The sequence below is a fragment of the Miniopterus natalensis genome, chromosome 18 (assembly GCF_054644295.1).
Source record: "Miniopterus natalensis isolate mMinNat1 chromosome 18, mMinNat1.hap1, whole genome shotgun sequence".
Taxonomy (NCBI): domain Eukaryota; kingdom Metazoa; phylum Chordata; class Mammalia; order Chiroptera; family Miniopteridae; genus Miniopterus; species Miniopterus natalensis.
The window spans coordinates 32707024-32722954 of NC_142098.1; the positions used below are offsets into that span (position 1 = coordinate 32707024).

The following is a 15931-nucleotide window of genomic DNA, read 5'->3' on the forward strand; positions in this document are numbered from 1 at the left end:
GGCCGGGCCGCGGCCGCTCCTAGAGAGAGCGGCCCTTTTTCCGGGTTTCCTCCTCCTCCTCCTCCTCCTTCGCCGCCGTCGCCGCCGCCGCTGCCCCTTTCCCGGCCGGCGGCCGCCGCTGCTGGTGCCGCCGTCGCCGTCGCCGCCGCCTCGGGGCCGCGAGCCGAGCGGAGGCCGCCGCGGAGCGCGAGAGCCGCCCGCCCCGCCGCCCCGCCGGCCGCTCCAGGGCCCGGCCGCCCGGCCGGCGCCCCCCGCGCCCCCCGCCCGCCCGCCCCCGCGGGCCCGGCCTGGCGTGGCCGCCCGCCGCCGCGCTCCTCCTCCTCCTCCGGGGGCCCGCGGCCCGCCGCCTCCTCCGCTCGCCGCCCCGCGCCCCGCGCCGCGCCGCCGCCCTCGGCGCCCCGCGGCGCCCCCCGGTCCCGCCCGCCATGCCCGGCCCGGCCGCGGGCAGCAGGGCCCGGGTCTACGCCGAGGTGAACAGCCTGAGGAGCCGCGACTACTGGGACTACGAGTCTCACGTCCCGAGCTGGGGGTAAAGCCGCAGCCGCCCCCCGCCCGGCCCTCACCCACCGCGCCCCGCGCCCCCGCGCCCGCGCCCGCCGGCCCCCGGCTGGGCCCGCGCCGCCCGGCCCGCGGTGGGAGGCAGAGGCGCGCCCGCGTCTCCCTGGGCCCTGGCCCCCCGCCGCGCGCCCCCTCCCCTGGGCCCGAGGAGTGCTTTCTGCCTGGGGGAAGGGGCTCGGGGACCAGGGCCTGGTGGGGGGAGCGAGCGGCCCCTTCGCACGCTTTGGGTGTCTGTGGGGTGGGAAAGCCACAGCTGTCCCCCGGAGCTGCTACAGTGCTCTGCCTTTGTAGTTTTTGGAGATGAGGCTGGGTGGCAGGAAATTTTTAAAAGCCGTCCCGATGCTCCGAGCAGGCGCGGTGTACTTCGGGGTGCGAAATCCGGGGCAGGTGCTGTGGCGCCCCGGGCAGAGGGGCGCACCCTCCGAGCCTGCGGGGGCGGGGGGTGCTCTGCTCACCCGTCTAGGTGGGCTCAGAGCAGGGCCTTCCTGCCACCTCTCCCCCAGTTATGAGGGAACCATCAGGTTAGGAGCCGAGCTTGTGTTGTGGTCTTCATTTAGGGAATGCGTTGTGGCTGATGGGTAGACACTTCCAAGGGCTTGAATAGTGGAAGTGGCCGGGTGGGGGGGTGTATAATGGTCCTAGGCTTGGTTAAAACACAAACCCTGGCATTTATGTTTATCTCCTGTCTTTCACAGAAATCAAGACGATTACCAACTGGTTCGAAAACTTGGTCGGGGAAAGTATAGTGAAGTCTTTGAGGCCATTAACATCACCAACAATGAGAGAGTGGTGGTAAAAATTCTCAAGGTGAGTGTCTGATGAGTGGCCTTATATTTTACCCCCCCACACAGGTCAGAAGGATACAAACTACCCCAACCACATTCTAGAATGAGCAGTCCAAGCTCTCATTTGTACATCACTTGGATCTGACGGTCCCCCACTCTTTATCCCACCCCATTTTCCTGTAACCTTTGAAGAAAATAGGCAGACCTGTTTCAAAACTGAGCATGATAGTTCAGGCACGTCCTTGTTTTGAAATACAGTTACGGACTTCCCAAAGTGAAGATTCCAAAGGGGCTCCATTTGTTACAAGATAAATAGATATTCAGAAGAAAGAAAAGCCTATTCGAAAAGATCCCATCATTCCAAGGGCTCCTGGAGTTTGTTACTCTTGATGCTCTAAGTTATTCCAGAAAGAAAGTTGGAAAAAGGAAGCAGCTTCAAAGATGAGTTTTCACCTGTGTGGGTGATTGCTTATTTCTTCTCCTTTGTTGATAAAAGTTTCAGGTGGGGTGGATGCAGTGAGCCAGTCCTGCGGGAAGACTCACTGTTTCTTATCAGCCAGTAAAGTGAAATTGGGAGCAATAGATGAGTACACTCATAATCGCTAAGATGATAATTGGAGCAGCACAGGCTGTGTTTGGTTTTGCAGCCTAAATTTTACCTTTTGTCATCTCTTGGATGAAAGCGTGGTCTTCATGAGCATGACAAGTTGGCTAAATTCTCCTTTAGGTAACTGCTGGTGTCGCTCTAACGGTGTTTTATAGAATTTACTAAAAAGTAATTCTTAGAATCGGTGAGGGTTCAGTTATTATTGCCATGTCATTCGATGTGTGTGCATATAACTTAGTGAACTATTAAGAAGACCAAAGAGTAATTAATCTAAGTACTTTTACAGATGCAAAATTTCCAGTGTGGCCATTTTGCAGAGGCTCTGTGAATAAGAATGTGGGGCTTAAAAAACTATTTTTGTGTCTGAAGGACAGTTAAGGCACCTGTGTCCTTATTTAATGTGAGGGGTCAGGCTTACACTTTCTGAAAATCACCTTTCAGAAAAGTGATCAGCTCTTATCCAGTACCATCCTAGCCTATTGATGAAGCAGCGGAGTTGCAGAAGAGAGAAATAAGCAGTTATTCGTGCTGTCAGAAACACGGGGTGAGAAGGGAGAAATGGATGTTGAAAATGTGGAGTTTGACTCCCCTCCTCCCTAAATTGGAATTGTACCTACAAAGTCACATGGCCCTTTTATTTTCTTCACAAGCATAAATGTTTAAAGAAAGGTTCCTTTCGGAGAGGTCACCTGGGGAAGCCATACAGTTTTCTCCTTTATACACAAACATAAATGTTTTTAATATAAGTTGCTTGAACTCTTTCTAGGAAGTAAACAAGGCATAAATTGAAATTAGGAATATCTGTATTCCGCTGCTGTGCATTCAGAAGAGTGAACTGCTGACTCGAGAGCAAATCCAGAAAAATGTCTAAACTTTTGAGTGATGGTAGCAGTTTTTGAATAAGCACAACTTCCTGTGGGGGCTTTTTTGAAAGGAACAGCATTCTGGTGTATGCATACATAACATTACACTCATTTAGGAAAGCGTCACATTGCTCTTTAGTCATTCTAGAGAGCTTTATAGCATCAATTGCTGCGTAGTTTTCCCCATTGTAAAGATTTGCAGGATACATTGTTTAGGGAACCCAGTGAGGAAGCTGAAGGTTATTTGTACAGATGAGAAACCTAAGCACAAAAAAGAACTCATCTAACATCACTATGTTGAAATGACCCTTAGCCAGAACTCTCGTTTCTTATTTCTTCCTGTCTCTTGTTGCTCATTGTAGCATCGTAACATTGAGCGCAGAATAAGTTCCCGTGTTCAGGAATAAGACTTGGGAGGCCTTTGATGCTCTAGTTAATGAAGTGTTGTTTCTTGTTTGTTTTCGATGCAAATTCTTTTTAGGGTGCAGCATGAACCACCTTCCGCTGGTGAAAACTACGTTCACTTCTTTATGTTTTTCAGAGCCCTGTGGTATTTCTGTCCAGATTTTGTTCTATCTGGAGGATGGGTTAAGAAACTACTAATGGTATTATTGTGGTTTTTCTCATTGTTCTGACAGGCTAGATTAAAGTAGATTTCAATTAAAAATTTATTTATTTATTTTTTAAGAATAGTCTTTATCCAAAGTTGCGCTGCTCCTCTACTCAGAGAAGTTGAAATTTTGGCTGATAACTACTCTTGTGTTTAGTCATAGGAAATTAGGTCTTTAACAGAGTACCAGCTGCTCATAATTTGCACAAATCTGGAAAAAGTTTCCTCTTCATATAGGCTTATTGTATTTCAGCTGCAGGAAGGAATTTATGTGTTAGTGTGCACTTAGCAACCGAGATGGAAGGTACATTCCTTGAGTACTAGGGGTGTCTTCCTTTTCAGTCATTAACATTTCCAGTCAATGCTTTCCAATATATGAGAATGGCCGGATGATGAATGACCACAGAGGAATTTTATATCATTTAATTTGCATCAGTAGTAGATTTCTAAGTATTTTATTGATCAAAACATTGATTATTAAGAGGCATTAGGAATTTAGAAATTGGTGAGCAGCCCTGGCTGGTGTGGCTCAGTTGGTAGTTTGAGTATTGTCCAGTGCACCTGAGTCGCCGGTTCCATTCCTGGTTGGGGCACGTGCCTGGGTTGCGGGCTCAATCCCTGGTAGGGGGGAGTGTAGGAGGCAGCCAATTGATGTTTCACTCTCACATCAGTGTTTCTCCCTTTTCCTTCCTCTTTATCTTTTTTTTTTTTTTTTTAAATCAATAATAAAAAAAAAGGAATTGGTACGCACAATTTTACTGTCTTATCCTGAAGTGAAATTTTGAGGCCGAAATCTCAAAAGAAAACTTTCAAGTCAGTAGGATGGTTATGTCTTTTTTTTTTTTTTTAAGAGAGACATCAATTTGTTCTACTTATCTCTGCATTCATTGGTTGATTCATTGGTTGATTTTTGTATGTGCCCTGACTGGGGATCCAACTCACAACCTTGGTGTCTCAGGATGATGCTCTAACCAACTGAGTTACCCAGCCAGGGCTGGTTACATCTTTTTTGACAGAAATTGTTCTGAGGAGAAAAGAGAGAAATGGGGGAGGGGGATAGTAAGGGTTGATTTTAGCAGGGCAGAAATCCGCTTTAGTGCCTGAAGTTTCGACTTTTGATTCTGAAACATCAGTTTTTCATTTCCTTTGTAGTGCCCCTTAGGAAGGAGTACACAAAGATACAAGCATTGGCCATTTTGGACAACTTCGAGCATTTTGTGAGCACCACTTGTTTGTGCATTTTAGCCCTTCTTGGGGATCCTTTAAATTTAGCTGTTTCCTGAATAGAAGTTAAGGGCAATAACATTTTTAAAAGCAAGACCCAGAGAGAGCATGCTGTTTGCGCAGGGTCACGTAGTTGAGGTGGAAGCGGTAGGTTTGGGACTCTTTTCCTCTGATGGGAGATATGAGGAGCACAGTTAGGACATTTGCTGGATATTTTACTTCTTGATGTACTGGAAGGATTGATGAACACTCACTAGAAGTCAGATTAACTTGTTGCTAGTAATTTTGGGAGTTATTCTTCTGAAAGGAAATACTTGACTTTGCCGAGTTGCTGGGTGAAGTGTGGGTTGGATGGATGCTCAGAGAGTTCTGTGGATGCAGACGGGTTCTGATTTGTTTTCACAGCAGCACATGTATTGCACAAGTGAAATGTTACTTTACTTTCTTGGTTTGAAGCCTCAGTAAATAGCGTTTCTACATTTTTTAATCCACACAGTTTCTCCAAGTCTCATAATCACTTGCCAGATTTTTTGGTTAACAGTTTTATCCCTTTAATACAGGGGTGGGGAACCTTTTTTCTGCTAAGGGCCATTCGGATATTTATAACATCATTCTCGGGCCACACAAAATTATTGTTGCTGTGAAAAAAGCTCCTAGATTTACTGAATTTTGAGTCCCGCCTACGGGTGCCTTGGCAGGGCCAGACCAAATACGGCCTGCAGGCCAGACGTTTCCCACCCCTGCTTTAATGCGAGGTTTTGGGGAGTGAACCATGTGTGAAAATAGTATCTTTATACAAAGTACCCATTTTTACATATAGAGCATGGCTCCAGATAGTTCCTAAAACCTAATTTTAGGATCTGCCACCTCAAAATCAGGGTGGTATAGTGTGAGAAGTGCTATAAATGGAGGGCAGAAGACTGGCCTTCTAGAAGCAGCTTAGTTTATACCCACTTGACTGTTTTCTCATCTGTAAAATGGGTATGCCTTTCTTGTTTAACTCACAGGGTTGTTGGGAGAATCGAATGAGATATAGATAGATGGGTAGGTAGGTAGAGGATAATGTTTTAGTCATCTGCGAAGTGGTTTTCTTTCCTGAGAGAGAGAGGCTTGGGAAACAGACTGCCTGGATTCAGGTGTTAATTCCAAAACTTAGAAGCTCTATGATCTTCAATAGTTATTTAAACTCTGTGCCTCAGTGCCCTCTAAGGCTATGTTAAAAATACTCTTCTCAGAGTGCTGTTAAATGTTGATGAAAATGTGCTTAAAACAGTGCCTGGCACTTACAAAGCAATAAATATAATAAGAGTTTGTCATTTGGGCCAAGTGAATGGTTTTAGGGGACAGAACCAGTAGTAAAAAGGACTACCATTCTCTCGATGAGATTCAGAAGGCCTGCTGTATGCCTCGCCTTTTTAAATTAAAAGGAATTTAAATCCCAAGAATAAACAGTTACCCTCAAGGAGTTGATAATGTAATTGGAAAGATGAGACTTGAAAGATTAGGGGCGAAGTTGCTGTGAAGAAATCCCATTGCTCAGATAATCTTTATATTTAGGTCAATTCCAGTAGATTTTAGAGATGCTACCAAGATAAAGTAAATGCCATCACCCTGACTGAACTTTCCTCCTTTCTTTATCTTACATTCCTGGCAACTAATGTTCATAATTCTTTGTTACGGATGATGAAATTTGTATCTTAGTGGGGCAATCGTTGCTTTGGTAGTGGAATAAAAGTAAATCCAGACTTGGAAGTTTGGAGCTATAGTCCTGTCTGTCTTGAATTTATCAATTAATTTGAAATGCAAAGAAGTTCAAATGGGACTTCGCTGGGATTTGTTCTTATACCTTTGGTGGTAGATGTTAGTTTACATATTCAATCATAATTAAATACTAGTAGTTGAAATCGTTCTCAGATCTGGCTTTTTTTTAATCCTCACCTGATGATATTTTTCCATTGGTTTTTAGAAAGTAGAAGGGAAGAAGGGATGGAGTGAGAGGGAGGGAGGGAGGGAGGGAGGGAGGGAAGGAGAGGGGGGGGAGGGAGAGAGAGAGAGAGAGGGAGGAGTCTATGTGAGAGAGACACGTGGATTGATTGCCTCCTGCGTGTGCTCCCGCATGTGCAGTGGATTGAACCTGCAACCAAGGTACGTGCCCTTGACCAGGAATCAAGGGGGGGGTGGGGGGTGGCGGCGATGATGCTCTAACCATTGAGCCACACCATACAGGGCAGATCTGGCTTTTTGTATAGCAGATCTGAGTAAATAAACAGGACAAGCTACTGACTTTATCAACTTTTGTGTTTCCAGGCATGCCATAACTAAGTTTGTGTTTTTGTTTTAAAATTTGGAAATGTTGCTAATAGGGAAAGAGAAAAGGTACCTTAGTATTGGATTACATTGAATACAACTCTCCTAAATAGCTGGGACTCTTCACTGTGTGGACAGAAACCTTCTGAAAAGGCCCTCCCTCTCTCCCTCCCTCCTTAGAGTTTATACACAGAAAATTTTAAATGAGTTTTTTCCCTTAAATATTCTAAGTGTGTGCCAGAATTCATTTATTTTGAAACTTGATTTAATACTTTATTTCTTTTTAAAAGCTATTTGCCATTTTCTCTACTAAACTTTGAGTTAAGAAAAATTGTGTTTTTGTTGTTTGAAAAACAGCTAAGCTGATTCAGTTAGAACCTTTTAAACAGATAATCTCTGAATTGTGATAAATGAACCTTAGTTGGAAGAGACTTTTCCTAGCATTCGAGATGAAATTATGAGATTGTCATGGAAACATATATGTGTTCTCCACATTTGTTACTGGTGGTGAGTGAGTGCAAACACTGGCCTAGAGAGTCAGAGCATCCTTGTTTCTGTAAAATTCATGATCTGTTTTCCTTCAGATATGAGGGTCCCCCATTTTAAATCCTAACTTTTTCTCTCCAGTTCCATTTGTAGCATTAAAGTGATCACTTTTGATTGGTTTTGTAGCTTCTGAAGCATCTCCCAGGTTTAGGGGAATAAGCTGAGGCTAAAGGGAGTTACGTAGCTTGTTTCCTATAGAGAATAGTGCCCATGCTTTGGATGGGCATGGCCTGGGCTGTAGGTCACTTTCCTTTTTTACAGTCTCTCGGGTGTTTGTCAGTATGCTAGGACTCCAGCTGTTGCGTGACTCTGCCCTGCTGTCCCCAATCTCTGGTTTGGGAAGTTGTTGGACAGGTGACAGTTGAGCAGCAAAATATGTTTGCTTGCTCTGTAAGTTACCTTTAGACATAATGAAAGATATCTTAACTGGGTTGTCCAGGAACAGTGTGCCTGTCTGACCTGTTGCTGAGTAACAGGAGAGCAGAGCAAAGCCTTATATGGCACCATCATAAAAGCAACTTATTTCATGGGTTACCCCACACGAATTCACTGTTAGTGGAGAGGAGAGCTTTTGGTTTATCACATAGGCTTCTGGCTATGGGGTGTTTGTTTGTTTGTTTGTTTTTAACCCTCACCAGAGGATATGATTTTATTTTTTAATTTAATTTTATTATTTTATTTTATTGATTTTAGAGAGAAACCTTGATCCATTGCTTCCCGTGTGCACCCTGACTGGGAATCAAGCCCAGAACCTTTTGGTACAGGAGACAGCACTCCAGCCAACTGAGCCACCAGCCAGGGCTGTGGTTGTCCTTTTATTGTTTGTTTGGGTTTTCCTCGGTTACCACTCCCACAGATCTGTAATTGCTTTCCTATAATGGGTGACAGAGCCTAGAATTTTCTTACATCGAATATACTGGTAGCATTGGCTGAGTTGATAGATATGATAGCCAGCTTTTCTTTTTCTTTGAACTTTTTGACATAATTTCAGACTTCTAGAAGAGTTGCAGGAGTTCCCATACATGTTCTACCCAGGTTTCTCAAGCATTAGCGTTTGCTTTGTCCCTCTCTTGTTCTCTTTCACATAATACCCACACATCTGTGCGCACACGCGCGTGTGTGTGTGTATTTTACATATTTTTTAAGTGCTTGACAGTAAATTGCAGCCATCCCTACTTTAGTGTGTATTTCCTAAAAACGAGGTCAGTTTCTTATACAACCCACAGTGCCAGGATCAAAAATCAGAAATTAGCATTGATATGGTGCTATTAGCTAATCTATAGTCCCCATTCACATTTGTCAATTGTCTTTATAATGTTCTTTCTATAAAAGAAAATCCCAGATCAGGTGTTATATTCAGTTGTCCAATCTGTGTGCTTCGTTGACTTTTGAAGCTTATAGGCTACGTATTTTGTAGTGTGTCCTTCTCTGGCTTCATTTTCCCAAAGCACTGAGCCTCCCTATTTAGAAAAGGGGTAAGGAGTAAGATTGCTAAGTGGAGAAGGGGAGGGGACACAGTGCTCAGATCTGCTCTCCTGGGAACCTGACAGACTGGAGTGGGCCTGGTCATCGGCAGCTGGCGTGCAAGGATGCAGCTAGATTCCAGCCTCTCAGTTGAGAGCCCGTTTATAGGTGATGCAGATGCTCTGTGTTTCATAATCTTCTCCCTCTCTGTTTTGTTGTGTGTTCAAAGTTGTAGCTTAGTGACCAACAACGGATGAAGGTTTCTCTGGTATATGTATTTGTTACACCCTCCCCTCCCATCACACACACACACACACACACACACACACTTCTCAATCTTGTTTCATGGCAATCTGGTATATGTATTTGTTACACCCTCCCATCACACACACACACACACACACACACTTTTCAATCTTGTTTCATGGCAATCTGGTATATGTATTTGTTACACCCTCCCATCACACACACACACACACACACACACACACACACACTTTTCAATCTTGTTTCATGGCAATCCACTGGCCTCTCTGTGCTACTGTAACAGTGTCTCAGTGATGGAATACTCCTTTCCCTTAGTTATGCTACTTCCGTAGCCACACTTGGGAAATGAAAGCACAGTGGCTACCAGTGAGACCTGCAGGGTCAGACTGTCTAGAGTTGAGTCCTGCCCCCACTTTTTACTATTTGCTGTGTGAACCTTGAGCAAATAGCTCAACTTGGCTGAATCTATTATATAAGAATTTTGTGATGATGAAACGTGACCTGTTACTAACTACATATTTGAAAATAATAAAGCTGACACTTATTGGGTACTTAGTATGTGCCAGTACTGTGCTGAGTGCTTTAGAAAACACCATTGATTGTGATAACGCTTATTTTCCTTCAGACTCAAGCCCACTTAAGATAAGAAACAACACACGTAATGCTCGTATTTCTGATTAAGGTCTTTAATTTTTCTGTCAAGCAGATTGGAAGATTAGCAGGTAGCAGAGGTTTTCAGTCACTGCTGAATCAGAGATCAGTTTTCTCCTTTGCTGATCTGTCACCTCTTTCTTTGGGAATGGGATCTGTTGGGAAGTTTCACTGGCTCTGTGCTGATTTCAGACTCTAGATATTAAGGAAATGGGAGTGGTGACAGGAAATGGGAGCCAGCAGCTGGGGAACAAGTTTGTAACTTGATGTCAGTGAACCGGTCTTCACTCCTGGAAGACAAAATTACATGTAACTCGTTGGAAGAGCAGGTGTCTCACCATTTTGTTTAAGTTTTTCCATTTGTGGGTGCATAATATACAGCTGTTCAGAGCTATAACATTTTCCACTTGGCAGTTAACCCAGTAAGCATTTTATTTTTAAAGTATGACATGGTGTTCAAAATTTTTTAGTGCCCTACTTAAAGATCTGACACATAAGCTGTAAGTCTGTAAATTATTTAACTTAATCTTATAAGTTCTTAGGGGCTAGCCCATTTTATCTTGATTTTTTTTTTTCCCTCTTCTAGTTTAGACAAGCTCTTTGACATAACCCCAGTGTACAAGATAGTGCAATATCCATTTGATTAGCTAACGTCGTTTTAAAGTTTTATTAATTTCAAATGGAGTCTTACTTCTGATTACTCTTGTGTATTTAAGCCAGTGAAGAAAAAGAAGATTAAACGAGAGGTTAAGATTCTGGAGAACCTTCGCGGTGGAACAAATATCATTAAGCTGATTGACACTGTGAAGGACCCTGTGGTAGGTGCCTGATGGTTCGGGAAGAGTGAGAGAGAGAGAGAGAGAGAGAGAGAGTGTGTGTGTGTGTGTGTGTGAGAGAGAGAGAGAGAACCTAAAATACTGAGAAATACTATATAGTGGGGATTATTGTGTTTGTCTTTACTACTGAATGATTTTGAAAACCAGAAAAAATCATGGTGGCCCAATGAGAAAATAGCAATCACCACTTTTGTAGACCCTAAAAAAGTATGATATAGACAAATCCCTGTCCCAGGTTTGTTACCTCATTATTTTGATTGAGCTCACAAATGTTTGCTGAATATCTCCTTTTAGGCCCTGCTTTTCTCTCAGTTTCGAAGCTAATTACTGCCAGTTGGCATTATTTTACCTCTCCTTGAAAATCTGGGTGTACGGGAAGCAGTACTGAATAGCTCCGTGTGGACACCTGACATAGAGAGCTGAGCTGGTCACAGGCCCGCTGACTTTTGAGGAAGCGAGTTTGCTGTTTCTCATACTGGCCTTTAATTCAGCATCCACCATTAGGGGTCACGTATATGCTGAAACCTCTGAAATATTTTTGTTAAAATGCTTAAATTTTAGCCATTTTAGTAGAGCTGTTTAATTTTTTTCCCTTCTTGGGGCTAACTTAACCTTAAGTGTTTATGATTGACTTAAGGCTTTTTTGGCACCACTTTTATACCACTTCCCATCCCATTTCTGTTCTTTGCCTGCTGTACCTCAAGTATTTCTCTGTTCCCCCATGATAGCTTTTGTTTATTTAAGAAGTAGGTCTTTGCTTCTGTCTGCTAAAGACATCTTTCTAAGTATGTGGTGGCTAACATGCATTGGGCACTTCCTGTGTGCCAGGCACTATTCTGAGTGTTTAGCCGTGTCGCATCATGGGATCCTCACAACAGTCCAGTGGGGCTGGTGCTGTTATGGTCTGCATTATCACATTGCACAGATAAGAAAACCAAAGTCCGCAGAAGTGAAGTAATTTGCCTGAGATAACACACGGTCGTTGAACTGAAGAATAAGGGAGGTTCTTTATTTTGGTCCCTGAAAAGACCAAAAAGGATGATTATGTTCTAGATTCCATCTAATTGGCATTACACATTTATCCCAGGGTGATCAGCGTAGATTGACCTTACACTGACATGGAACTTGGTGATAGCTGTTTACTGTTTTTCTAATATGTTACTTAAAGTGCAAGTGTGTTTTACATGATACTGTAAATTGAAGTGGAGGAAACCACTTTTAGAGGAATGAGCTTCCTCCCAGCCTCTGGAGAGAACTGGTGATCTCAAAACCCTTTCAGCTTGGGCTAGTGAGGAACCCCCTAACCAGAACTGGTGATCTCAAAACCCTTTCAGCTTGGGCTAGTGAGGAACCCCCTAACCAAGGCCTGTGTGCACACACTGTGGCCTGTTTCCTAGGTAACTTTCATCTGCTTCCTTCAGCAAAACTTCTCAGCCATAAAGATTTCTAAGATGATTTTTTCTTTCTATAATGCTTTTAAGCCCCTGCTTTTCTCCCAATTTTGAAAGCTTATTACTGCAATTAACATTATTTTACCTCACTTAAGTAAACTTGGCATTTGAAAATCTGTATTTATAAAAAGAAAGGGTGACTGTTTTGTACTCATTGCATTAAAGACTATAGTGCTTTAAAAATACTTGAGGAAGCAATTTCACATTGTGGCTTACTGATAATCATAGTTTCCTTTTGGATCCTGAAAAGACCTATGCTAGATTCCCAGTACCTGTGACACTTCTATAACATGCACCTGGCTTGCTAAACCCAGATGAAAACATGTTGCTCCTTTTGTAGTTGGCAGACGGGAACACTCAGAGTATACATCTTCATATCATAGTGTGCCAGGCCCACTGGACAGGTTGGTCAGAGAATACGTCTCTTTTAAAAACAAACAAAAAACTTTATGGTGAAAAAATCCACCAATTTACAAAAGTAAAGTGGATAGTACCATGAACCTGCCTGCACACAGCACTGACTCCTAGCAGTTAGTCAGCTCCTGGCCAACTTTGTTTCATCTGTGCCTCACCCACGTCCCCACCGCTACCATTGCCCAGCGTCCTGTTATTTTGAAGCAAATTCCAGACATAAAATTTCTAGAGAATACTTTCTTACTAGTCTCTCCCTGGTGGGTAAATCTTTTTCATCTAGTGGGATCTGAGGATGGGCAGGTGCCACAGAAGAAATTATGTTTATTGTTTGAATACATATTAAGCATTCATATTCTCTCTTGCAGTCAAAGACACCAGCTTTGGTATTTGAATATATCAATAATACAGATTTTAAGGTGCGTATATACTTTTTCTTTCTGGTATGGGGGGATTAAAGGGGCATGGGGAGGTGGCAATAGGTGCTGTTGATACCCTAGAACACAAGAGGAGCAGAAAGGTCATTGGTGAGAGTGGGAAATAACAAATTGGATTCCTTCTAGCATGAGTACAGGATGTAGAAAGTGGTTAGGGTTCTTGAATTTGGTGTAATTACTCAACACCCTTTGCCTCGCTTACTCTGGGAATAGCTGCTGGCCTGGGTTAAGCTCATGCCTCATCTGTAACACTCCTGTTTTAGACAACAGATTTAGGTAGATGTTAACTTTGACAGATTGCTGATGGGAAGTGAAAGGAAGCAATACATTGGATTCACACTCTCAGAGGGTGTGTTTTATGTACGCTGTATACAAAGCAAATGACAGAGAAAAGCCCTATCCTGGGTTATTTACATGTCTTATATTTATAATGCATATAAGTTTAGATTATGAAGTGCTCTTTTAAAAGCAGGTCTTTAAGCTGGTTTGTCATGAATTTGTTTTTACTGTTTTTCAAATAGTAATCTTAACTCATGGTAAGGTTTTGAGGCCAGGCATACTGGACATGGTAGAGCACAGTATGAAAACCAAAATAAGAAGAAAACGTTTTTAAAAAATTAAAAGTGGTGTTGATTTTTAGGGGCATTTAGAGAACTTTTAGGTGATTACAACTCTGTCAGTGAATAAAAGGCTTGTGCTTTTGTTGCGATGGGAGTTGGCGACAGATCCATATCAGCATTTGGTTTTGGGAGTGGTGCTTTTGGTGGAAATAAAACAACCTTATCCTCACATTTAATTTTTCTTAATCACTCTAAAATGTCTCTGGTTAATTAGTGAAAAATAAGCAAAAGGGGATTTTGACTTACAAAACAGTAAGCAAGTTTTATATACAGTGTTGCATTCCCCATATGTAACAAGTTTCCTTGTTAATCCAGTAGTGAATTCTAAAAAGTGGGGTCTTGCCCTGGCCTGTGTGGCTCAGTGGTTAGAGCATCGGCCCAAGCACTGAAGGGTCATGGGTTCAATTGCAGGGTAAGGGCATGTACCTGGGTTGCGGGTTTGATCCCTGCCCCAGTCCGGGCATGTGTAGGAAGCAACCCATCGATGTGTGTCTTTCACATCGATCTTTCTCCCTCCCTCTCCCTCTCCTCTCTTCCCTTCCCTCCCTTCCACTCTCTCTAAAAATCAATGGAAAAATTATCCTTGGGTGAGGATTACAATCAATAAATAAATAAAAAGTAAAAAGTGGGGGGTCTACATTTTTTCATTAGCATAGTAGCACTTCACTGGTAAAATGCTGTGCTGATACGTGCGCTGACCTCACTTTTGCTGTGAATGACCCAGGGTCATCAGGGTGTATATATGTGTGTGTTTCTTAAGAAGTAGGCACACTTTAATGAAACCAAACATTTTCTTAATGCCAAAATTCCATAGCCAGTCTTCATGGAACTTTATAGTGAAATCCCTCAGTTTTAAATGCCTCTGCTTCCTAATGAGTTATTACCAATTGTCCAGCCACACATGTAAAATTTCACTTCAGCATTTTCTGTTTCCTGAATTGACGGGTTGTTTTAACAACAGGCAGAAGATCAGTTTTTAATTCCCCAGAGAAATCTGACTTCTTACAAAGGGAGTGTTTAAAAGAGTCACGGGATTTAATGTTTTTAGAGGCTTGGGTATCTGAAAACATCTTTACTTTAGCCTCCCAACTAATGTATTTGCCGTAGTACAGAATTTCAGTTGCAGCTAACAATTTCCTCAGGATTTGAAGGAGAGCGTTCTGTTCTTTGCCACTGAAGCGTTCTGGTTTCCTCCTGCGCGGTCTGGCTTTTGCAGTTGCCCAGGGACTGCTTTCATGTGGGGGTCGCTTTCATCCTTCCGTCTGGATCCTCACTGGGCGTTTTCAGTCGAGAAACTTGTGTCCTTCCGTTTTGGAAAAGTATTTTTAATATTCTTTGATTTTCTTCCCTTCTTTGTTCTCACTTTCTCGAACTCATGCAGATGTTAGACTGCCTATCTTCGAGCTCTCTTTTGTTCTCGGAACCTTTTATAATAGTATCCTGTTCTTTTATGTTTTACGTAATATCTTCTATTTTCTCACTGAGAAGATGTGGCTTTTTCCCCATTATGTTTTCTTCTTCATGCCTTTTCTCTGTTTTTCTTTCAGATTCCTTTTCTGGTGTGTGTTTGGTTTTGTTCTCTTACCTTCCTCTGAAATGTCATGGTTTTTGAATGCCTGCTCATATTCTAGAGCATTGGAGTTACTGGTTGTCGGCTCCTGTCTCGAGGATGCAAGCCTGGCTGCTGGCGTCTTACAGCCACAAGTGAGCAGAGCTGCAGGAGTGTCATGTAGATTTTCCCTTAATTCCCTTTTAAGTGTGATGTTTTCAGTTCAGTCTGTGTGTCCTTTTTAGTGATACCAGGGCCACCGATTCCTGGGCCTTCTATAGTTCTTCAGTTTGAATTGTGTGCTTCTGGGTCCCCTCCACTGCTGGCAGAATTTTCACCTTTTTTGTTCTGCTAAGTTGGACATTGGCTTTCTAGCTTCAGGATGTCCTCTCTTTCATTCTCTTGGTTATTGTAGAGTTAATCCCCCTCCTCCTTTTACTGTTACTTCAGAGGAACTTTGGGAAAACAGGCAGAATGTATTTGATCTGCCATGTTAAACTGGGGGTCCCCTTTGAATGTTCAAGTCATGCCATTTTAGTCATCTTAAAAGATCATTAAATACCAAGTAGCAGTTGTGTATTTTGGAAGAGCAAATCATGACAGGAAAGTTATTTTCTTTTCCAGCTAGAATGACAGGTCACAAACAGAAACCAGTTGGTTTAATGTCCTCGTGTCCTTTGGGCTTTTGATTTGGTTCTGTGGCCATCTTATTAGGAAAGTTTGTTTAAATTTTTTCATTTTAGTG

The 15931-nt window shown here is 42.9% G+C and overlaps 1 protein-coding gene across 2 annotated transcripts in view; it reads left to right on the forward strand.

The window, feature by feature from the left end:
- Positions 1–425: 425 nt before the first annotated feature.
- The window catches only part of CSNK2A2 (casein kinase 2 alpha 2), a 34938-nt gene continuing 19432 nt past the window's right edge, over positions 426–15931 (forward strand). For both annotated transcript variants that reach the window (XM_087826623.1, XM_087826622.1), the window contains exons 1-4: positions 426–529; positions 1254–1365; positions 10599–10700; positions 12949–12999. In XM_087826623.1, coding sequence (XP_087682749.1) covers positions 426–529; positions 1254–1365; positions 10599–10700; positions 12949–12999 — 369 coding nt within the window. The remainder of the gene's footprint in view (positions 530–1253; positions 1366–10598; positions 10701–12948; positions 13000–15931) is intronic.